General features: G+C 40.8%; 1 protein-coding gene across 1 annotated transcript; it reads right to left on the reverse strand.

Annotated features, from left to right (window-relative positions):
• Window positions 1-1528: 1528 nt before the first annotated feature.
• LOC133221490 (26S proteasome non-ATPase regulatory subunit 7) lies at window positions 1529-7877 on the reverse strand. Its single transcript, XM_061370399.1, has 7 exons — window positions 7686-7877; window positions 6653-6744; window positions 5264-5356; window positions 4391-4488; window positions 4008-4088; window positions 2585-2676; window positions 1529-2013 (listed from the first exon to the last, which is right to left on the reverse strand). The coding sequence occupies exons 1-7, from the start codon at window positions 7757-7759 to the stop codon at window positions 1575-1577; spliced, it is 969 nt and encodes a 322-aa protein (XP_061226383.1). The 5' UTR covers window positions 7760-7877; the 3' UTR covers window positions 1529-1574.
• Between the last annotated feature and the right edge of the window lie 16268 nt (window positions 7878-24145).

Here is a 24145-nt window from a genome sequence, read left to right on the forward strand (position 1 = left end):
CCAGACTCCGTGTGTTTCCTCTGTCACCAGCTGGCTGGTGGGAGGAGCTTCTGAAGCTGTGGGTGGGGGCAGGATCAGGCCTCTGTCCCTTGTCTGGTTGCCACCTCTGCTTCCCCCTGTCCCTTCTGTGCATGAGGGGATACGGACCCACGTGAGCGTTGGTGTACATAGCTGTACATAAAAGAAGTCTGTGGATACAAGACACCGCAATAGCTTTTGACTTGTAACTGAATAGTTTTGTACTGCACCATCCTGCCTCAGCCATACCGATTTCTTGTGCAATAAATAATAAAGCAGCTGCCAAGGTGTGTGTTCTTGTCAGTTTCGCTACATGGGGGGACAGCCTGGTGCAACCGACGGGTGTACAGGCTGTGATGGGCACCCAGAGCTCCTTAGCGATGTCATAAGTATTTTTGCCATGCACACACTGCACAGTAGGATCAGGCTTCATCCAACCTCTAATTCAGGTGGCTAAAAATGGTTGCGGGGTCTTTTGCCAGAGCTTGAGCCTGCCTCCCTGCGCCACCGTGTGAAACTGAGACCAGCACCAGTGGAACAGAATTGGGTGCATGAGGCCAGTAGCTGCAGGCTTGTGGTGTTTAGTGAGAACTAAAGCAGGGCTGAATAAACCCATTCCTGTCACTGAGACAACCTGCATCCTGTAATTTTGCCATGCCTTTGCTTTTCAGCAGCTGCCTTGGCTTGTCAGTTCTTTCTGTGAATTTGGAGGGTTTATCTGGGGGCTGTATTTTGGTTATTTTTAATAGCCTGTACTTTGTGAGTGATCCTTGCTTAGTGCCAACCCCATCCCAGCAGGAATACTTCCATTACTGCTGACACTCTCCACTCTCCTGGCACCAGTGTGCTGATGCAGCACTTGTGGTCACCTGGAGCCCCAGGTGCTGTTCCAGCCCTGGCCAGGGTTGTGGCAGGATCCCACCTTCTCTCCCCTCCATGTCTCCAGGCAGAGCATCACACTAGGCGTAAGTTCAGCTGTTATGCACTTCTTTTTCGTGACAGCAAGAGCCAAGCCCAGTCTTTTCACTGGCCAGACAGAAAGGACAGCAAAAAAATAGAATTATACTAGCCCAGCACAAGGTACAGTTTAAAAAACAGCACCAGCCCCTTCATTAATAACTGTGTGGTACTTCTGGAACTTGGCCCCCTCCTGCTCAGCTCAAAAATGAATTCATGTGAACAAAGTGGTTCTCACCCAGGAGTGAAAACTTGGTATTGGTAAGACAAGACTTTATCTGAAGCATAACAACGCACCTAGTAGAAATCCTCAGCTGTTGGCCTCAACACTTTGGTGACCCATGCAGGGGAGGAAGAGTGCTGCACTAAACAAACATAACACATTTCCCCCTGTCTCTCAGCCCTCCCTGGCTGGGTGCTCAGGCCTCCACATGGCTGCCTGCTTGAGAAAAATCTCTGCAGCCATGTCATGATGAGTACAAAAAGCAGATACCAAAGCAGAGGAAAGCAGAGCAGTGACCCTTCAAGAGACAGGAATCTAGCACCAAAGTGATTTAGTTTACAAGAACTTTAATTTACAAATAAAACCCCTACACATTTTACTTTTTCTCCTTTTTCTCCTCTTTCTTGACATCACTCTTCTCCTTGTCTTTCTCCTTTTCATCTTTTCTCTCCTTTTTACTGTCTTCTTTTTCCTGTCCTTCTTTCTTCTCTGCATCCCTGTTGGCAATCTTGTTGTTAATGAGGTTGTGCAGGGCAACCACAGAACGGATGAGAGAAGCCAGGTAAACCACCACCATTTGGTCATTGGTCTTCAGATAAAAGGCCTTGACAAACTCTTGCAGGTTGACATCTGGCAGCAGGTTAAAGACATCCTGGAGGTGGTAGATGATCTGGTGATTGATGGGGAGTTTGCCCATGGCTACTTTCTCTAAGTAGCCCCTGATGTCCAGAAGCTTGGAGTTCAGTCCCTTCAAGCCATGGACCTGATTTGTGATCCGCTGGGACAGTGTGCCCACCGTGGTGTCTTTGATATCCCTGAAACACCCACCACAGAAGGAATCAGCATTAGAGTATCACTTCACATTCTCATCAGCAGCTGGGCCCATTAAGAGCTCTTTCCAGCTTAAAAAGCAAATCAGTTTGAAACACTAGTGAAATGAATGTGCCCAGTGAAAGAAGGAGCACAAGCACCTGTATGTTACAAAGTATATCACTGATGTATCCTGTGCTGTGTGTAGGTTCTCTTTGGAATAATATTTGTAGCACTGGTTGAAAGGGTGAGAAAAACAACAGTATTTCAGAGGGTGACTGCTCTTTTTTGTTCAGAGAGCTAGAGCCATGAGCAAAGTTCCCGTTCAGCCCTCAAAAAATGATGTGATATCCTGCAGGTTTGAACGCACGAACATGCAGTGTTTATCATCCTGTCAGTGGGCAGTCACACTTTTCACTAGCAGTGAGCAAACAGGGCAGGTGAGACTGCTAAGTGAATACGCTGTAACATTTAAATAGCACACTGAAGGAAAAGCTGGCACTCAAGAGGCCAGACAGATTGGATCATGGTCCTATGCAAGTCTCCTAAGAACACATGAATGTTAAAGGTGCTTACCGTAGCAAGTGTTCAACACCAACTTCCTCTGCCTCCTCTGCTCCAATCTCACTAGTCACATGCTCGAACGTCTTGGAGGTCGGAGTGCCGTCCTTTGGGACACAAGGATAGAGGAGATGCGATCAGACTGAGCCATGGGTATGAGGGCGCACGTGAACCAGCTAGCACAGGCATCCCCACGCGACCGGTGGGGCAGCTCATGAATGCCACCCTGTCAGATTAACTGATGCCTGTTTACAGGATCAGGAAGGGGCAGTGGCGCAAATTATGTCAAAACACCACCTCAGGGAACTGCAGTAACACAGCTCAGGGAAGAAGGGTGTAAGTGAATCACAATACCTTTAAAAAAACACTGATTTTAGACAGAGTATGAGGAACTATTAATGAAAGCAACACAGTGATTATACAGACTTCACAAGAAATCAGAGGAAAGGCTCTAGTTGGATTTTTCTTGATTTAATAAGGGTTAACAACTGTTGCAAGTACAGAGCTGTGAGCAATTTCTTCTTTCCTGTCCTTTGTGTAACTTTCAATGGATGTATTTTGCTGGTTTATGAACTGGTGGGTAGCATGGAAGGTACCTCTAAATATCACAACTATTTCTTACTTTCCTGACATAACCTTATTACATTTCGGAATACCTGTTGTCATCCTGGTATTAGCTCTCAACCAATTAGAAACATACACAACTCCAGAAAAAAACAACCAACCAGTATGGAACAATCTCATACAAAGTATAACTTACACACACGCACACAGATATTAAGAAAGATGTTTAAAACATATACAGGATGAATACCTGAGAATGCCTCAGAAAGGAGAAAGAATCGAATTTACTTATATATACACAGAATATAATTTAAATAAAAAACCTGTAAATGAAAAGCTACAGCTGACTTATTACTGTATGTTGTTTGTCTGCATGGTGCTGCAAGTGATGAGTGCTGCTCATGCCTGACTGACCTACCCAGCACTGCCAGGTGCACAAATGAGTAAGCACACAATTACTCCAAGCCCTCTGCAAACAGGCTGATGTGTCAGAGAGACATCTTAAAAGCACTCTAGTCTGTGACTTTATTGATGGCCATGGACACATCAGAAACAGGTAAGAAGCATCTAAATCACATGGACCACTGGAGCTGTGGAATTCCTCAGGTCAAATGGTAACTTTTCTTCCAAGTGCACTGGCAGATGAAAGCTTTAGTTACAAATGCATGTATCATGACTGGGGTTTAACCTCTAATGTCAGCAGATTTTGGCTACAAGTCAGAGGCCCTCCCTAGTGAGTGCAACATCCTGTATACCAAAGGCAACTATGTACCATTGTATGTACAACTTTCAGAAAACAAGGCAATCTTAGGGGCCATCTTTTAACAGAAACCCAATTCCTAGGAAAAGGCAGAGAGACGTGTTGAATACTCACATCGTGAACTTCTTCAACTGAAATATAAGCTTCCGTGGGCAGCCCCAGATCCTTTGGCTTCACATCAATAATCACCAACACCTGATAGAAAAAGCAAACGTTTCAGAAACCTGAGTTTCATTCAAAGACCAGAAAAAAAATCCCTATGTCAGCTCTTCATTCCAGAGCAATGGTACACTGGGTGCTCAGAGGTGTAAACTCCAGGCTCTGAGAAAAGACATCTATAATTCTTCGAAAAGACTCTGATATGAGTTCCTCAATACTTTTGCAGCTACCAGGTCTTTAACATGTTGCATCACCAGGAACAAAGTTGGGGCCAAGGATTCCCAGATTTAGGGAGAGAGAGGACCCCAATCCCCCTGCCAAAGAAGTGCTGTACTTACAGAGTTAGGACAGTATCTTTTCATCAGTTCGTTGATGGCGATGTCGTTCTTGTGCAGCTTAGGGCCTGTATGGTACCAACCAACTATTCTTTCTCTAGCTGAGCAAAACCAGAAAGAATTCTAAATCAGAACTGTGTGGCAAGGCAATTGCAGAAAGATTTATGCAGGTATCAAATTAGGAAACAAAGGGTGAAAATCTGATATGTGTAGGTGGAAACAAATTCCAGTAAGCAAGGCAATGACATGGGTAGTGACACACAGTTTACTAATTGTACCTATCATAGCTTACTAACTGCATCTAACTTACTAACGTCATTCCTAGATTTGTAACTGAACTGGACTATTTAATATGACTTATTAATTTTGCCAATAGCAGGATGCAACAGCTTGAAACTGACATCTAGAGATGCAAAAATTCTAGAAATGTAAACTGTATCATGAGAATGACAACTGGTGTCAGGACTAAGAAAATTCACAGGAACTGAAGTTATGACTGAACATTCTTGCTCAAACTGAGTGGTAAAGACACTTTTTAACTTCAGAGCGCATCTGTACAGAACGGATTTTAGATAGAAAGCCCTGAAATTCTTCAGAAGTAATGGCATTTTGAAATCTGAGTTATTCTGAAGATAAAAAGCTGTCAGGAGTCTTGGGAAAACTAGCGAGGTATAAATTAATGTGTTAAGAACAAAAACCTACCTGCACAAATTAACCAGTGGAAAACCATCTGTGCAAGTGAAGCGATGCAAGGAATTAGCATGGCGTGGCTTCTTATGTGAGCAATTAACTCTCAACCTTACTATGAATTCAATTCCCCATAGTCTTTGAAGAAACTGGGAGTGTATCCCTGATGGCAAGAAGGCTTCAACTTACCATTGACCTTCTTAAACATTCCATACATGTTCTCTAGATAGTCATGGTCTAGAAACCACACAGTATCATCCTTGTCATCTTCATCAAAAGGTACTGGGAATAAAACAAAATATCAGTATTTAAGAATTCAAATTCCAGAATGAAGATGCTTACAGAAAGACTGAGGGTTGGGATATCTTTGGCTGCTAAAGGGTAGTGGATTTTAATCAGTTTCAACTGTTGTGCAACGTTGCTGCCCAAGCTAACCTGTCATGTTCAGTCACACGTCTGTCTCATCATCACTAACAGTTCAGAACTGAAAAAAGAAAAAAGCATTCTGAGAGTTATCCTCGGTAGACAACATCAAGCATCAGAGAGAAATTCTCCTACATACAAAGTAACTTAGTAGTGTGTGTAGATATTTGATACGATAAACTGAGTATCTCAGCAGACTCTGCAGCTTGTCAGTCAAGAGCAGTCTACTTAAAAGAAAAATTCGTTTTCTGTGTAGAACACGTCATCAGCACATTTACAGACTACTAGAACACTGTGAGGCATTTAAGTAAGGACTATTTACTCTTGAGTAAACGGCCAGTTATTTTACCAGCATGTATACAGGCATACAGGCTCAGTTCTGAGAACAAAGACTGGCCTCAGTCCTTTAATTTTCAATTATAGTGAAAGATTCATAGTTGAAAGGCTGTGAAAAATAGGAAAAAAACCCTTTTTCATCTGTAATAGAAAAAACAAAAGTTGGAGGGAAAAAAAAAAAAAAAAGAAGTCCATGCTTGGGAGAAAACTCCATGTAAACTGTGAAACAACATATATAAACTGAGATCATTTTGCTTTGTCAGAGTAGTCCCACTGGGAAGGAAATGATCTAACTAACACAAATGGGTCAACAAAAGCCATGCATTCAAGAAGTACTTTTACTATCACATATAAATATTTAAGAAGAAACTATTTCAACACTATTAGCAATATACTTAAGGAAAGAACTGGTAATTAATTGGATGAAATCTGAGGAAAAGGAGCAAGGCTAAAATACACATCTTTACAGGAGTAACAGCTACATCAGCACTGAGCACTCTGATCTCTGCGTGACATATTGAGACACTGATCACTTGGCAGAGGTCAGCAAGCCCAATGCAGCAAAACATCCATCAGCATTTTAAAAGAGGTTTACACCTGCTCTTGAAACATTCCACAGTGCGCATGGAAGATGCAGCACAAGACTGGGCAGAATAGGTATATTTTTGACAACAGTAAGCATTTTTGTAAATATATAGGCTGATTTGTACATGGAGGGAACAGTCTGTGCTCTCCCAGGGTGGCTTAAAAAAACCCAAATGCAATTCAGCTCTTAAATAATTCAGTAGGTTTGAGGAAGGGTAGGACACCCAAACTCACCTGCAAAACTGTTGGACACATCTAGTATTTTTTTCTGCCATGAGCCCAGCAGCACACCGACAACTCGCTTCTGGTTTCCAACTTTTCCTATTCTAAATGGAAAAGACTGTGAGCTCCCACAACAAAAAGCCCGATTCAGGGAAGAAGGTGACAGTGGGGCCCCATTGCTTTGCCCCATGAATAGCACACACGTTGGAAAGGAAGAAGAGGCATTATGACCGTTTTATTACTGATTGTTAATTTGCATCCAAAAAAAGGCATCTTGGTGCCCTCAGAATCAAAGCCTGCAACCCAGCGAGGCAGAAAGACTGCAAGGCTGCAAGGTCCGACGGAGCTCACGGGGGCGTCAGGACCTGAAATCAGCACCGCTGCAGCCTCCCCGCAGGACAATGCCCTATAAAAATGTGAGTAAGCGCTTACACTGCTCGGTGGTACCCACAGCTCGCTTTCGCAAGAGCAGGCTCCTTCGCCTTGCGAGATTTTTAGGTTTTGACATTAAAACTGCTTGTCAATCAGTGCAATTAAGTTAAATCAGGCACGAGTTACACACGAGCTATTTACAGGGCCATGACTTATCTTCCGCTCGGGAGCCTCGGCTTTTAGCATCAAACCCCGTTTTTCCCCTGCTCGTGTTTTGACCATCGGGACGTTGTTTCCGTGCCTTCGGCGGCCTCGAGGAAGGCACCGACCGCCCCTCACAGCACCCTCGGAACACACCAGAGGCGGCAGCGGGCCGGGGGCTCCGGCGGCTCTCGCAGGCCGCGCGCCCGCCGCCACCGAGGCACCGCGGCCCTGGGCACCGAACGATCAGCCCGGGCCCGGGTGCTCCGCTCCTCTCCCGGCGCGGGGTCTACCCCCATCGCGATCTGCCGGCATAAGGGCCCGGGTGCTCCGCACCTCTCACAGCGGAGGAGTCCCTCCCCATCGCGATCTGCTCGTGTCGGGGCCCGCCGCGCCGCTTCCCTCACGGCCCAGCCCGGCCTGTGACCGTGACTCAGCGCCGCGGCGGGGCCGCGCTCCCGGCCAGCCCTACCTGTTGAAGTGATCGACGACGCTGAGGAGCACCAGCGGGTGCACCACCACTCGGTCCACTGCCAGCTCCGGCATGGCTCCCGCCCGGCCCCGCTCCGCCGCCAACACAGCCCGACCGACTGCCTTTCCTCCCTCCCGCAGCAGGCCCGATCTCCGCCGCTCAGCCCCGCTCCCAGCCTGCCCCACGCCGGGGCGGAGCCACCTCCGCCATCTTTAAGAGGTCGTCGTCAGGAGGACACCATCTTGGAGAGGTCGCAGGAGGCTGAGGCGGTGTCGCCATCTTGGGAAGGTGCGCCCCCTGCTGTCGTCAGCCCGGCACCATCTTGGGAAAGTCGGGCGGCTCCGCCCGGAGGTGATTTGGGGGCACACGGGAGTGCTGTGCCCCGTTTTCTGCGGCAGCTCCTTGGCTGGCCCCGCCTGATGGGGAGCGGCTGCGGGGGCTGGTTCCCCTAACCGGAGGCTGAGGGAACAGGGTCGGAGGGAGGTGGGTAGCGCCGTCGAGCGCATCCGGACACAGCCAGCAGGTCCCTTGCCCACCTAAGTGGCCAGGAAGAGTGTTTGCCCCATAATCCTTCCAGGGACAAGCGGTTTTAGGAGCCTTCCTCGGCTTCCTATGCTGTTCTGGAAAAGAGCGTGGCATTTGCCTTTTCCTAGTTGTCAGGGACATCTAATCACCATGACCTTTAAAAAGCGCAGCTTCAGAATGGTGTTGCAATCTTATTACCACTAGACTGCAGGTTTAAAATGCAGGGGTGCTGTATTCTCATCTTGACTGAAAGTGAAAGCGCTAATAGCGTATTGCAGGTGGTACCCTGATGTCCTTAGCTGTGTGCTCTGCCTCAGCTTCTGTGTCTGCAGCTTCAGGAGTCATTGCAGCCTGGGCTGGGAAAACTTCCCCACCTTCCCTCTTGTTCCAAAGCTTCAGGTAACTTCAGGGTTCCCAGTACTGTGGTGGTAAAAGTCTATATGAATAGGCAGAAATCTTCCTGATTTTAGTGTTTGCTTTCTTCCAAGGGGACTGTGTTAGGCTAATTTGTTTGGTAGGCATAACAAACATCCTTCAGTCTCTTATTTCTAAATGTTTTTTCTCTCTGAATTATAACTTTCCTGTATGTAAAGGAGAAACAGACTGACCTGAGTGCTTAGGGCAGTCTTTGTATAAGGGTCTATGCAGCTCAGGAATAGGATTTATAGACACAGAGCTCATCTCTTTAATTCTAGCAAGAAAATAGAACCTAAGGCTGTTATTCCTGAGTCTACCATAAATACTATTATAGAGAAATCACTGACATGAAAAGTGTTAGCAAAATTCTTGAGGATAGCCTCACTGTTCGTAAAGCATTATGTTATCCCTTATTTTCTACACTTTTCCCACGTTACATGTTTTTTGCATATTTCTCATGTCTAACCAAATAGCTGTATTCTGGGTACTAGGAGCCCTGACAGCCATCAGCATTTCCAAGCCTGAATTTAGATAAATTTAGTGCCGGGTGAGGGGTGGGTGACATGATCTCAGCCCAAGCCGAGCCCAAGCACAAAAGCGGCTGTGATGCCCCATCCCTGGCAGTGTTCAAGGCCAGGTTGGACACAGGGGGTTGGAGCAAGCTGCTCCAGTGGAAGCGGTCCCTGTCCGTGGCAGGGGGGTTGGAACTGGATGAGCTTTAAGGTCCCTTCCAACCCAAACCCCTCTGTGATTCTATGAAATCTATAGTTTTGCATTGCTATTTAGCATCGTTTTACACGTAGCGTTCTTCAAGAGCAGCATTCATTTGCAAACTCTACGAGAACTGAGGACCTCGCGTGGGTATTTTTGGACGTTACATCCTTTAGCGTTATTTTTAAAACCAATTTCTGCTCGAGTTTTTAGAGGTTTCTTCCAGCAGAGGGAGACCTCTGACTGTGAAATAAAGGTGCAGCCGGAGTTCTTGTCGCCTGTTTTATCAATATCCGTATAAAACTCAATGTTCAAATTAACTAGTTCAATAAGTAATTTAGCTCATTGATTTTTGGGCATATCCTAAGTGCCATTACAAGCTACGGATATTTTAAATGCCATTACCTAATAGAAGGAATGTTTTAAGCACCTTTTATTGATTTTATTACTGCTTTATTTTGCTGTCTTGGTTTAAAATCATTTTAACCACTCTGTCATCAAGAAGAAATATATCGTTGGTGAAATACAGTCAATTTCCCAAAAACCTTTGACATTGTTAAATAAGGAATTACAGTTGTTAAATCATGTCAGGCAATAACCAAGGGACAGAAATGATATAAAATTTGGAGCAGTGGTCCAGAATACCAGTCAGCTGTTTTGACCTTTGGCATTCAGACTTTGTGTGTGACAATCACACTTCAATTTTGTTCTTGGTTCTTACATCAGTCAGAAGAGATTTAAAATCTCAGCATGCCAGGAAGGTTGTGGAAGGGTAGCGGAGTACAATCCAGAGACAATTAAGGGACATTTTAATGACCTGCTGTGACTTTTTTGTTAAAATTACTCTCTAACTTAGCGCATTCTAATTTTCATTTGCTGGATTGTATTGCTAGTAGTTTAGTGTATTGATGTTATACACAAAAAGTGTAGTGAGTCTGCTCATAGGGATTTCAGTTACTTCCCCTCCCAGCTCTTTTGACTTGAGAAGATTATCAGTATTATTGAGCTAATCAGCTGATAGACTGGGAATACAGGTAATATGTTGCTTAATCAAAGAATTGAAAAGTGAGTAATGAATGTTGGTGCTCAATAAAAACAGCTAATGAGTTGATTGCATTGATGCCTGATGTATTTTTACTGTAGAGTGGCAAACATCAATACTTATATATGACTTGGCTTGTGATTGCTGAGCTTGAAACTCAAAGCTTAGAGATCCTGTAGTGTATCAGCATCTGACAGCTGACCTCAGGTGGGGAGAGAGCAAGCTATGCTCTGTTCTCTAAATGGAAAAAGTGATTCCATCATTAACTCCTGGGCTTCTGTTTTGTTGGGAAAAACTGAAACACCAAAATCCACAGAAAACCCAAACACAAACCCCCAAACTCACGTGTAACTGTTTTCAGATGTTGAAGAATGAGTTCTGAATTAAAAAATAAGAATCATTAAGAATAAATTAACTTTTTTTTTTCCTTCCTTTTTTTCATTATTCTCTACCTCTTGATCTGTTAGGTGTTGTAAACTCTTCTTAAAGTGCAAGCTGATGCTTACTGGAGGCACAGAAAGACATCTTTATAGGCTTTTCTAAAACAGGATCTGCTACTGACGGCTGCTGAGAGGCAACAGGAAGAAAACTTTTGGTACTCACATTCTGAGTGGTTTTACATCTTTTGTCATGTTCTGACCTCTTTTCCAGACTTGAGGATTGCACTTCAGGAATCTCACTTCCATCAGGAGTTAGTATTTGTCTTTAAATTGTGAAGTAATTATATGCTTCAGAATTATTTTTTTATTACTGCGAAATGTTCCGTGTTATGTTTGGGCCTACAGTCCTTATTAAATTGGTGACACATTCTGTGGGGAACCATGAAGCATACCTTTGTGGAGTCTCTGCCTGCCAGCTGTTTTATAATTTAACTAATGCTGGCCCACAAAATCACAGGAACACAGCCGAAGGACACTTTCAGTGGCCCTTACTTTCTCCTTGCAGCCTGTCAATACTGGGGGTGAAGGGCAGTGGTGAAAATTTGTAATAAGGGAAATAAACCAAGTGGAGGTGATTCTTTTGGTAGAATCATAGAATCATGATCATCCATGAACTAGGGAAGGCATGCATTTACTGAATACATGCAATTTGTATTTCTAGGTGTTCTTTCCAGAGATGACAGAAAAATAAGAGTGCTTTAAATGAAAATACCAGTATGTCACAGTAATGACCTCGGTTCATCAAGGCCAGGAACTGAGGCTTGGGTTGCTGTGTGAGTGGCTGTGACCTCCAGATCTTGAGCCTGCTTTGGGTATAGCTCTTGAGGTGTATTTTTTCCATCTTCCCTGTGAAGGAGCTGCTCTTTGCTGGTCTGTAGCCTCTCCTTGAGAACAAGATTTGATTACCCAGGTCATAGAGTGTCTCTTGGATAGAGGGTCTCTACCACCTAAAGGGCAGGGCACATCAGGGAAGATGCATGAGCCGGCAGATGGTGGGCTATGGGCAGGCAGGCTCAGGAATAACACAGAAGGCAGTAACACTTCAGCCTGATTTGCTCTTTCTCTGTAGCTTTTCAGTGTTTGCTAGTGATAAGTGACATCCTTGGGATGTTGGATACAAAGGATGGACACAGCTGGGAAATACTGTTGCCTGATACTTTTTATCATAATCCTAAATGACACTTACTATGTGCTCCTTTAATATTAGTTGTCTTTGTTTTTTTTTTAAAAAAACCCTAATTTATTTTTCTTGACTGTGGCCGGGGAAACTGAACAGTTAGAGGTGATGTCCACTGACATGTAGTTTCACTGAGATGCCTTCTAAAATGTGTTTAAAACCCAGTCAAGAGATGATAGGCTTTCTTTAGACCTTTTGATAGTTTGTCACATAATACTTTTGTGCTACCAATTTGAACAGGAAATACATTTCTCTGCCAATAAATACGTTTAGCTTTGTCCAAATAACTGTAGTTTCCTATTAAGATTTCTTTGGTCAGGGTGTGCCATAAACTGTTTTAGAAGGAATGATGCTGCCTAGAAGTGAGCAAGGATAATGTAAGCCATGGAAGCAAAATAAAGTCACCGCAATAGTAATTTTAATTTGTCTTGGTTAAACTCTAATACAGTAGAATGCTGATGCTGTATACTTAGTGCATGACGCCATAATGAGTGTCCTTATCCAGACTGCAGTTTGCCTCTGAAGACCTCCAAATAACCACTTTTTCCTCCCAAATGCCTGTTCTAGGATGTTATCTCTAAAGCAAACTTATAAATATGTAATTATAAATCGATCTGTCCATTTTATGATACGATGTTTGTGTATTGTGTTGTAGTAACTTGTTTCCCTATAAGGTACTGTTGTTTGACCAAAAGGTAAATATATATGTAGAACTTGTGCTGCTTACTGTAGTTTGGCAATCTGCGAATATTGTTGTAGTTTCTGCTAATGGATTTAAAACTTCTGTCCGTACCCATGGGCTAGCTGGTGATTTCAATAATCCTGTCTTCCTACAACACTGTAACAGATAATAGATAAAGCCTGCCAACTTTTGGATATAGAATCATCACTTTCTTTAGTTAAAACCAGTTTGTAGAAGTGTTGTCAACATGTAAAACTATGGAAAGATCTTTCATGTTTTACATAGCACAGTTCTGGTTTTTGTTGCTGTTTCCAGATATCACAGGGTATAGAAATGCCAGAAAATTCTTATTCTTTTTTTTTTTTTTTTAATAACTACATCACTGACTAATTTTTATATTTCAGTGCAGGGGGATTTGCTTATTTTACTCTGATACCATTGTTACAAAATGATTTTTTTTTGGAAAATAGTGGAAGCAAACAGTTAAAAAAAACGTGCAACAGGTTCTAGTCATACTCATTTTTCCACACCTTGAGGACTAGCAAATTCTTTAAAATGAGATTTTATTTGTGCAAAGCAAAACTTCAAAACCACTCAAAAGCTTTCTTATTAACTGCTGTCAGTCCTTTGATTTACAAGGGCAATAAAGATCTAGAGGGGGCACATTTATCATGGAGTTCAGCACACCAGGAGCCATTTTCTCAAGCAGTAAAGCCAAGCGATAAAATGAGTTCTTTTGTTCTATAACCAAGACACATTCCCTATTTTAAAAAATGTGTGTGTTGGACTTCTTGGCTTGTAGTTTGGCCATGTTCCTCTAATACATTCATAAATAATGAAAAACTGCTAGCATGCAGATACTGACGATGCATCTGGAAAAAACAGACTATCTGAAAGAAAGAAACTTACTTTCGACTTTGGCTTATTTGCTAGCTTTTTCTCCAGTGATAATTCTTGTATGAATTACTAATAACACTTCTAATAACATTTTTTAATAATTTTTAAAAATTATTGTTTTGGGTTTTTGGTTTCGTTTTGTTTTAAAAATGGTTATATACCTCTTCGCAAAGCCTAAAGAATTGTGGTTAGGAGGCATTAAAAATACTCTATTTAAAATAAAGAACCATGTTCATAGAGTGTAGTGCTATTTTGCAAGCTTCAGTTTCTTCATCTGTTTATAAATTTGTATTGGAGGGACTTTGTGAATGCAGTTCTTTAATGTTAGTGGGTAAAAAAGTTTAGCTTCTAGTCTAGACCAAAATATTGATGGCTTATGTGAGCACTTCGTTAACAGAAGTAGCTGCTCTGTGGGAGGAACCGATTGTAAGAGTAAGTATCTTTGCAGGTGAGCAAGGGGCTCAGAATCTGACCATAAACTGAGTATTAAAAAAAGTGAATGCTGTTTTTTCCATATAAAAATGTGGCCACCTGCAGTCTCTTCCTGGGAAAGAGACATGTTGCTACTTTACCTGGTCAGCTGCTGAAAGTTCTGGGAAGGCAAATTACACTCCACTGTCTAGTGCTCCTGCACAGACACCTTTGAAACAGAAGCAGGAGAACAGACTTGCAAAAGGTACATTCCAATACAATTTTGAATAGAATGCTCTTTAATTGTAAACGTGAAACTGTGTGAAGTTGCTCCTGATGTTTTGGCTTCAGTTGGGCTGCTGTCATAACACATGGAAGAGTGAGTCTGGGAAAGGTCAGAGGCATTAAAGCTTGTTCATATTTAAATCAGTGCCACACTATCATACCCATATAACTACAGCAGTGCTGCAGTAGTACCTGTTTGTCCCCAAGATATGCAGATGGTGATGAATGCACTTGGAAGGCATTTTGGATAATAGTTGTTTCTTTGGTTTTATTCTTGGTTTCTCTTATAGACAGCCTTTTAAGAAAAACTGTTCTGTAAACAGATTGCACTCGTGGGAAAGTGATCACATAGCTCTTGAAAGAGATCACATAGCTCTTGAACGTGGTGTTTTATGAACAAACCACACTGAATGAGAGGACCAGAGGTCTGCTACATTTTCTTTGACTGTGGTCAGTAGCAGGTTTGTAGGCAAATGTTAGAACAGGGCAAAAATTGTCAGAATAAGAAATGTGGAACACAGATCTTGCCAAACCTATTTATTGATCTTAGGTAAATGCTGTTCAGCTGTATAAGAGGTGTGTGGGACAACCAATTTTTTATTCACTGTATGCTACATTAAAGAGTTTCGAAGTAGGATTTGTTCTATTATCTCCCTAGTTCAGGTGCAGAAGGAAGGAGCTATGACAGCAGCCAAAAGACCCCACTATGACTGCTGTTCTAGCTTACTGAAACTAAACCTTTGGCTGACCTGTTGTGGCAGTCACCTGTAGCACAGGGACTTTGCAGACCTCTGCTGCTGTTTTATGTTGGCACTTGAAATTTAGCAAGAAAAGATGTAGTCTAGGAGGCCCACCCTTTTATATAGCTGTGTATGCTACTTCTGATACTTACATTGCAAAAAAATCTTTAGTCTCTGAGAGTTAAGGTCAGAAATTACGTTGGATTCATAATTATGTATGTATTTATTTATTTATTTATTTGAAATCCTGGGGCCTCCTCTACTCTAGTATCTTGAAAGATCCCAAAGCTTAGAGGGGGAAAATATTTAAATATTTTATGAAGCAGTTTTGGGGGCAGTTTTTTAAAAATGTATTCTTTTATGTTGGATAGTTTAAAGACCATCTGTTAACTGGAACCAACCATAAGTGAAGTTGCAGCTATGTTTCCTATTAGTCTTGTATCTTTCCTATTAGTCATGTATGAAACAGTACGGAAACATCCAGCATAACTCGAAACAAAAATTGAAAAAGCAGATGTTGAAACTGTTGGCTTGTTGCTTTGCTTTTACAGGAGCAAGTAATTATTGATGGATCACAAAAATACAATAAGACTGGTTTTGTAAACTTTTATCCAGAATCACAGCTAAAGATGTATTTCTGGTTATTGTATAGTGCAGTTGAAAATTGGAATATTTCACTTGGAGACACTGAAAAGGGTTTTAAAAAATAAATAATGAATATTGTGGCTGGAAACATACAATGAAAGATAAAATATAAAATTTTAAATAGTTATGAACTTCTAGTCTCTCAGGGCTCATTTATTATGTTGTCATGGTGAGCAAGAAATAACAAAATAAAATAAAAGGCTGTTCCTTGGTAGTTGTGACATATTGGTAGTTCTCTTTTACAAGAGTTCCATGCTGACTTAAGTAAAGATCTCCAAGAAAAAAACAAACTTTATTTTTCAAATAAATTCAGCTAAGAGCTCACAGCCTTTCGTGACACCATGCTGAATTATTATTAGTGTACACTGCTGTGAGAATAACACTCACTGCTGTTTAACAACAATGCCTTTCCATAGAATTTCACACAGACAGTAGGAAAATGAAAGGCAGAATTGAGTGCTGAAGAAGAATCAAACCAGTCCATCCTGAAGCCAGGATACTTCCATTATTTTTTCCGTGACGAAGAGCAAGAATGAACATGTACTCTGTATATGCAGGTCCATATGATTTTCTTGGAAAAATTTTAATGGGTTGTGAATGTTAAGCAGGAGGTCCTCTCTTGCCTGAATAAAATCACCTTAAATGTATTTCTTTCACTAGTTCTCTTTTTTCCATTGTTGTTGTTCAGTCAACATCAGGACTGTATGCAAATTTGTCTATGAAAAGTTTAATTTGTCATGGAGAGGAGAGGTCAGCTTTTTTTGCTTGCTTCTATTGTGACAGAAAATTATGTGTTGCACTTGGTAGATGATAGGATTAAAATAGTTTGGAATTAACAGCCATGTCTTGATGGTTCCATAAGATTGTTCAAAAAGACTGTCCCAGAAGGGTTCCCCAACTGTGAAATGCCACTGAGCAGGTGCTTGGATGCTTCCACGTTCCCTTACTTTCAGCTTCTGGAGGGCACTTAAGCTCATGGGCACTAAGCCTGTCCCATGTGAATCTTTCTGCTGGAGGAAGCTTGTACAATTGCCCTGCAGTCAGGGCAGCAGAACAGCATCTCCTTACACAGAGATGCATCTGAGGGCTGTGTGTACAGTTTGGGAGCAGGAATGTTTCCTTGAGTTTAGGAGCAGGTCTGTCAAGTGTCACAGTAATAATTGTGAGGGCACAGAATTACTGTTGTGAAGAACTAATCACCTCTTTGCCCTCACAGGCACAGTTATGGACAAAATTCTAACTGCTTACTGCCAATTTTGGGGGAAAATCTCTCAGAAAGCTCAGTTGTGAGCCTTGGACTGGATATTAGGAACAATTTCTTCACCAAAAGGCTTGTCAAGCACTGTAATAGGCTGTCCAGGCCAGTGGTGGAATCACTGTCCCCAGAGGTATTTAAAAAACGTGGTGATGTGTTGCTTGGTTACATGATTTAGTGGTGGATTTGGCAGTGCCAGGTTAACGGTTGGACTTGATGATCTCAAAGGTCTTTTCTAACCTATATGATTCTACAGTTCTGTTATTCTACTTATATTAAGGCTTTTCTATCAGGCAATCATAAATCCTGTATAGCCTAATTCTTTATTTTGGAGCTCAAATTTGCTGTTTTTCTCAATGTTTGCTGTGTGATAAGGGCTTCTTCCCTTAGACACTGCTCAAATATTCTCTCGTCTGCACATCTTTGGTCCCTTAGCCAAATAATGGCTGTATACACTCAACTGACAGGGAAACCAAGGTTTTGGAGGAGAGATCTCAGTTTCTCTTCTGTGTAATTATAATTTCTGGAAAGCTTCCCTCTGGTACAGATCACAAAGTCACACAGAATCACAGACTCATTAGAGTTGGAGGGAACCTCTGAAGATCCCCTAGTCCAATATTCTCTTGATTTTATTTTAAGGCCTTAATTTTCATTCTAATGTTTTTTAAAAGTTCATCCTGTTTGTAAAGATATACAAAAAATTCAAAACACATGGCATCTAAAGAATTTCTTTGTTTAAGGCTTTTGATATTATCCTGCTGTTGTTAACAGTGCTGGCTAGGTGTTGGGAACAACTAGTTGCAGGGACCTCAGCTTTCTAAAGGTGAATCTAGCTGAGTGTATGGCTGTCAGTCTGTAGGTTTTTAATAGGTGATAATATTTAAATAGGACAGACTTACAGAGTGGATGTTTTAATCTCAAGGAATCCAGTACCTCTTTGGAACCAAAATAGAAAGAATAGAGAATACAAAGCACACTCTTGTTTTGAGCGGCTTTGAAAATCTATTGATGCTTTCTGTTTGTTTGTTCGCTTGTTTTCATGAGAATCTAGTGAGGTCAGAGGAAAAGGGGGATGTATGTGTGTATGTGTATAGATATTAGAGAATGGAAGTCTGAAGTGCTCTGCAGAGGGGGCCCTGGAATCAAAGAGACAGAGTAATTTAAATTTAGTGAGGGAAAACATTGTACAAGGTGAGATATGGCCACTGAATGGCGAACTCTTAAATTACTTTAGTAACTGATGAGATGATTGGATTTTGGGTATGGGTTTTTTGTGTAGTGTGGGGTTTTGATTTTTGGTGGAAAGCATTCTTTACAAGTGGTTTGTCATGGAGACAATTATCCAAGTGTCATTTTCATATTAAACCATTATACGCTGTGTTTGGTGGTGTAAAGATGCATAAGGTTTTTACTAAAGACACCTTTCTCAGCTTATGAAAAATGTCATTCTAGCTCATCCATTCCCACATTCTGGTGATAGTCCTTTTAATTTCCCTTTGCTCATCTTGGATTCTAGAAAAGGTTAATTAGTTATCTACTGAGCTTGATGGAAGATTTTTTTAGACTATAATATTAAGAAATGTTCTACTGGGGTATGAAGGTAACACCACAAGGGGGTACTATAATTTCATCAAATTTGCCTTGGTAAGTTTTTTTATTAAGGTAAAGTGATTACAGCCTGCAGAGTTAATTTTAATATGCTAATACACCACAGCAAGTTGGAAACTTAAATAAAATGATACAATTAATTTAAATTTATAGAAGGTAGGGAAGCTTAGTAAGGTCATCTGTATGTTATATTAAGATTTCATATAGGCTTACCAGATTTAAAAGTCAGTTTTCTCAGCAGTAAGCTTTAGAAGGTTGCTGTGTGTACTTCATTGACCTTTGCATGAGGCAGTTAGTGTAGTTCTGTGAAAACTAGGTTCTATGAAAAGTTTGTTTTCATGTGAGAAAAAGAACCCTTTTCTCTCTGTGTACAGAAAGCCAATGTTGGGTATGTACAATTTTTAACGGTTTTAACGCTGTGTGGAAATTTATTAGGATTTTTTTTTTTTTTAAGTTTGCTATGGAAAAATGGCTTTTTTTTTTTAGTGAAGTAGTAATTCGATTAAACTTTTTGACAGCACATTAATATGACTTGCTGCTGGGCTCACGGGTGCAGGAATTGTGTTACTCAGTTTTGGGAAGGAGTGGGTATTGCTCTTGTTTTGTTTTTTTTAAGCAAAGAATATCAGCACTGTAAAATATATGGGCTTTTGAACTTTTATATCACTGCTGTGTTCAGAGGATGCCTTCCTGAGCTCTAGAAGAATACGATAGAAATTAATTTACCAGAAATAGCCTTTTTGAAAACCTTGCTGTTATATTTGGCCAGGGAAACTAGAAGTATAAAAACTAAAATGAAATAAAGAATGAGGGAACTAAACAAGAGTACAGTGAAGCAGGAATTATGCAGACTAGTTCCAACATTCTGTTTGTAGGCACTCTGTTACTATTTGGCAGTTTCATCTGTCTAGATCAGAACAGCATCTGCTCCTGGTTCAGAGAAGCCATAATTTCAGGTGAGGGCTTAGGGGTGTCCCCTGCAGACATAAAGCAGCACCATGGGTAATACAGAATGATTAGCGCAAGGTAGATGGGTGTTAAATCCCAAGGGCTGCCATGGTGTATATGAGAAGGAGGGTGTAGAACTTTAACAGTGGTCCTTGTTGTCTTTGGAGACAGTGAGGTCCTCGCAGAGCCAGGTTAGGAAACAAGAAAGAAATAATGTGCCAGTAGAACACAGGAGAAAAACATTTTCTCATAATTTCTACAGAAGATAACTAATTTGTCATTCCTGTGACTGTATTGAGTGAGTTTTACTTTCATCAGGAGGGTCCTGGGATCACTTTTTCCACACAGCATATGGAAAATCAGATTGCCTATCAACAAACCAGTCATGGGTCTAGTTTGCCAGAGACAGTAACTGGCAATGATATAACAAAATGGGATTTTCCAAATTCTTTTGAAGTTGGAAAAGATGCTGCTTTTTCCAGTGGCCATTTGCAGTGTTATTAAAATGTACACATAGCACCCGTGTATTTTGGAGGGTACACCAAACTGGCAAAATCAGTGTCACAAACCTGCTTTTGATGCAAGGAGATGGATGTGTGAAACCCAGAGTCATACAAGGATTGATCTAGGTTACCAGTAAAACCTGCCAGGTTTCTTTTTTCTGAAGTCAATGTATTGTAGAAACTTCACAGAACTGAGGATTACAGCGATGGTGTCTTTACCAGTGGGGCTCTCTGCTTTATCTGTTTTGTATGCCAAGCAAATCACCATTGCCCATGCAGTTTGAGTGAGTGCTCCCTGTTGCTGATTTTTTATCCCTGTGTGAAAGAATAAACAGATATTGTTTAGTGTGGCTTTTTGGCACAGTATATGGAATCTGGCACTTTAGAGGGTCATAATGATTCAGCTTCTGCAGAAAACAGGTCCAGTTTTACTGTAATCACGGTTTGTAATGGTTTCCAGAGATTTGTCTTTCTCCTAAAAACTGCACATCAGTGGAAAAGGAGTAGGGGAGAATTTAGCCTCCGATGGCAACAACATGCTGTTCGTTCCTGTCATAGCTTTCTGAGGTGTTCTATTGTGATGGTCTTTGTGTTGAAGATGTGCCCAAAGAGCATCATCAGAACTTCATTAATGAAGCAAGGCAGACTGTCTTAGTCTTTTGCACCTTCCACAAGAACAGGAGGCTGGACTTAAGGACATTTGAGTAACAGTAAAAGGGCATGATACTCATGATACTTACTGGGTATGAGTCTTGACCCATTTAGGAAGACTGCAGGCAAAATATGGTAAAATTGGGTTATAATAAGAATGTTTATTTACAGAGACTTTGAATGTAACTTCCCCCCCCCCGAGAAAAAAAACAAATGAATGCTTTCTAGATCTGTATAACAAATTATTGGCATTAAATTATCAAATTATATGCACAATTAAATTTTTATTAAATAAGAAATAATGTATGCAATGTTATGATAATCTTCTAAAGTATAACAAGTTTTTAACTTTAACAGCACCATGCACTGTGCCTCTGCTTCTCAGGGGACTAATTTTAAAAGTAAGGCATTCGGCAATTTAAAAGAAAATTATGAAATTAGTCACTTGAGTAATTTAAACATGCAAATAAGTATCCCAACTGTGTTGATACCAGATTTAGCCTAATTTACTGGGACTGCTTAGAATTCATCATCCTAATTACTGCAGCTTTGTGTCAGACTTAAGAAAGCAGAAAGACAGAATTATCTATTACTAAGTTTCTTATGGTACTGTGTTACTGTACTGTGTATTCACTAATGCACTCACTGGAAAAACTTATCCCAAGTTGTTTTCCTCCTAATTAGCAGAACAAAGGCAGCCAGGACTGTTTTATCATTGCTTCTTATAAGAATGACAGAGATTTGAAAACACTTCAATTTTACTTGCTGAGCTAAGTGAAGTATGATGCATGTATCTTCTGATATAAAATGATACAGCAATAACTGATTGAATTCTGATATTTGTGATGCTTCTGTGCAACTGTGTTATGGGAGAAGGTGAAAATACCCTACTTCAAAATGAACTGACAAACATCTTCGGTGGAGTGAAGATAAAGATTTTGACAGTGAACAAAGAATAAGGCAAGGCCCTTTATAAACTTGTAACTCTGTAAGTGATGAAGTACCTTAAAAATATACATATTTTGTTTTCTGCAAAAAGAATAAGCTGAAGGTAGAACTGCAAAGATAGATTTGTCACATATAAAAAAGTAAAGAAAATAATTATTGAGGAAACTTTAAATGGGTAGAATTTGAACAAGATTGCATTTATCAAGGCTGTACAGAAAAAGGTTGTAGATTTATGCTGTTATGTGATAAAGACTTGATCAAGACATTTAGTTGGATGGAAAGGAAAAGTTGTGTCCTAATAATGTCAGGCAGGAAGAGCATGAAGTTAGATTTGATGGAAGAAATAGAAAAATGAGACTTGGGTAATGGCCAAAGTCTAAACATGGTGATCAGTGTTTGTGAAGGTGAGTTGGGAGAAATGGGGAATGCCTGAAGGCAAAAATGGAAAGGTATACATCAGTAAAACTGACTATTTGGTGTTATGGTTGGACGTACATCTCAGAGAAAGGGAACATGACTGGGGTGTCAAAGCAGGAGGAAAGAGATAGAAGAGAGGTGTTGGTCTGAACGTAACAGTCATGCTAGTGTGAATTTGTTTAAGAAGGTCTATATCTGAGCCATTATAGCTTTCTTGAGTGTTGGCAGGTTCTCATTTGTGTCCAAGATCCATGATCCCAGGGCAACAAGAAAAGTCATCAGACACCTGGGGTTTCTGTCATGCCTTTCCCAAGGAGACCTTCACGGTGGAGAAAATGGAACGGGATTTGCCTCCTTTCTGTTGCCTGAGTGGCATCAGCTAAGTTGAGTAGGGTGATGAATTATCCTCATAGATTGATCTGTTTTCCCATCATCTGTTCTGTGTTTGCTGTGATAATCGTGAGTTTGGCAATACTATGCCTTTTGTTGTTATGCTTAGATAATGTTTTTTGTTTTTGCAGAACCATCTCCTTTCATGGTTTTTGCTCTGACATTAAAACCTAACTGTCTACCATGAAAATGTACACATATTTTAGAAATCTTATCTGCAAGAAACTAGTTAAACATTGTGAGAGGAATGATGATGAAAATAAATGTGTGACCCATGCAGGACTGGTTTTAGGCTTGTATTAATCTTAAAAGGATGTTGATACAAAACATTAAGAAATCAGAGAGCAGTCTCCACCTACATAAAGTCCAGGAGCTCCCTGCTGAGCTTTACTACACCAGCAAGTATAGATGATATGTTATTAAATTGATTTAGACCTTGTTATTGGCATTTGGACACGCATTCCAAGGATGTAAGATTCATTTATAATTTTTAAAAGATATTTATTGATAAAAAGCTGAGAGTCAAGAAGACAGTTCTTATTTTTTGGCATAACTTTCAGAATTTTTCTCCTGGGAAATGTACATGACAACCACATTTTCCACATGTGGGTAGAAATGGAAATAATCTTCACAGGTATGGATGTTTCTTAATATTAGTTGAAAGTAAAGATGTGCATAGGGCTTCTGCTCTGTAAAGGTGAGAAAACAAATAACAACAAGTGTTAATTCATGTACACGATATTTTTTGTGTCTGCACAGCAGGCAAAAATGCTACATTAATGCTGGAAATATCTGTCCTGCTGTGTAGTTTTCCTTCCTTTTTATTACTTCAGTGTTTGGTCTTGTATGAATGCACCATAGTTATTTTCATGTTATCATGACAGATTCCTCTTTGCTTCTAGTTACCCATATAAAGAGATAGAAGCTCTGCATGACCTCAGGAAAATATTCAAATGAAAGACTACATAAAAAATATCTTGGTTTTCACAGTGCAATGTATATTTTATGTACATACATTTTATTTTTAGTCTAGGTTATTAATTGCACACAAAAATGCTAAATAAAAAAAATGTTGTTACAATGTAATCCTGAACACTTCTAATTATGGGAATGTCAGAAGCAGGGTTCACTCAGAATTTCCATGAGATTAAATTGAAAATTATCTAGACTGTGTGACTCAAAGCATCTAGCGCTGCTGAGCACTCTGCGTGCGAAAACAAATCCCATTATCTTAGTATCTAAAGATACACAGCACATTGACAGTGCCACCCCCTATTAGCAGGCTGGAGGTCAGTATCTGTGGAACATACAATTAGTGAATACCTTTGGCAAATCTGATTTAACCAAGTGGTTTAACTTTGTAGAAGTCTCTCTGGGGCAGGAGGAAATTTAGTTCTCCAGGGAAGCACTTAGTTGTCCATAACAATCAGAATTTCCTTCTTCTTGCTGTGCCAGACCGACCTGACCCATGTTTCAGAAACCATTAACTGTGGTTGTGGTACCACCACAGAGCTCAATAATGTGTCTTTGTTCAAAGCCTGTTTTCAGAAAGGAACTTAAATGTCCATCTGTATGTGTACAGAGATGAAGAGCCTGTGTTTCTTGGGGAATGACTTCTCAGTGATTAGTCTTGTCATTGCTCAAAACTTGAGCTGGATGTCCAATTTGAACGAGTCTGTTTTCAGTAACAAAAGTGGCTTGGCTTCACCTGATGGGAATGCAGTGGCTGTGTCAGCTGGGGTAGTTCAAGAGGAACTTGTGCATTAGT

The sequence above is a fragment of the Neopsephotus bourkii genome, unplaced genomic scaffold, assembly GCF_033783945.1.
Source record: "Neopsephotus bourkii isolate Nb327-2 ecotype Australia unplaced genomic scaffold, CSIRO-AGI_Nbou_v1 NB_1541, whole genome shotgun sequence".
Lineage (NCBI taxonomy): Eukaryota > Metazoa > Chordata > Aves > Psittaciformes > Psittacidae > Neopsephotus > Neopsephotus bourkii.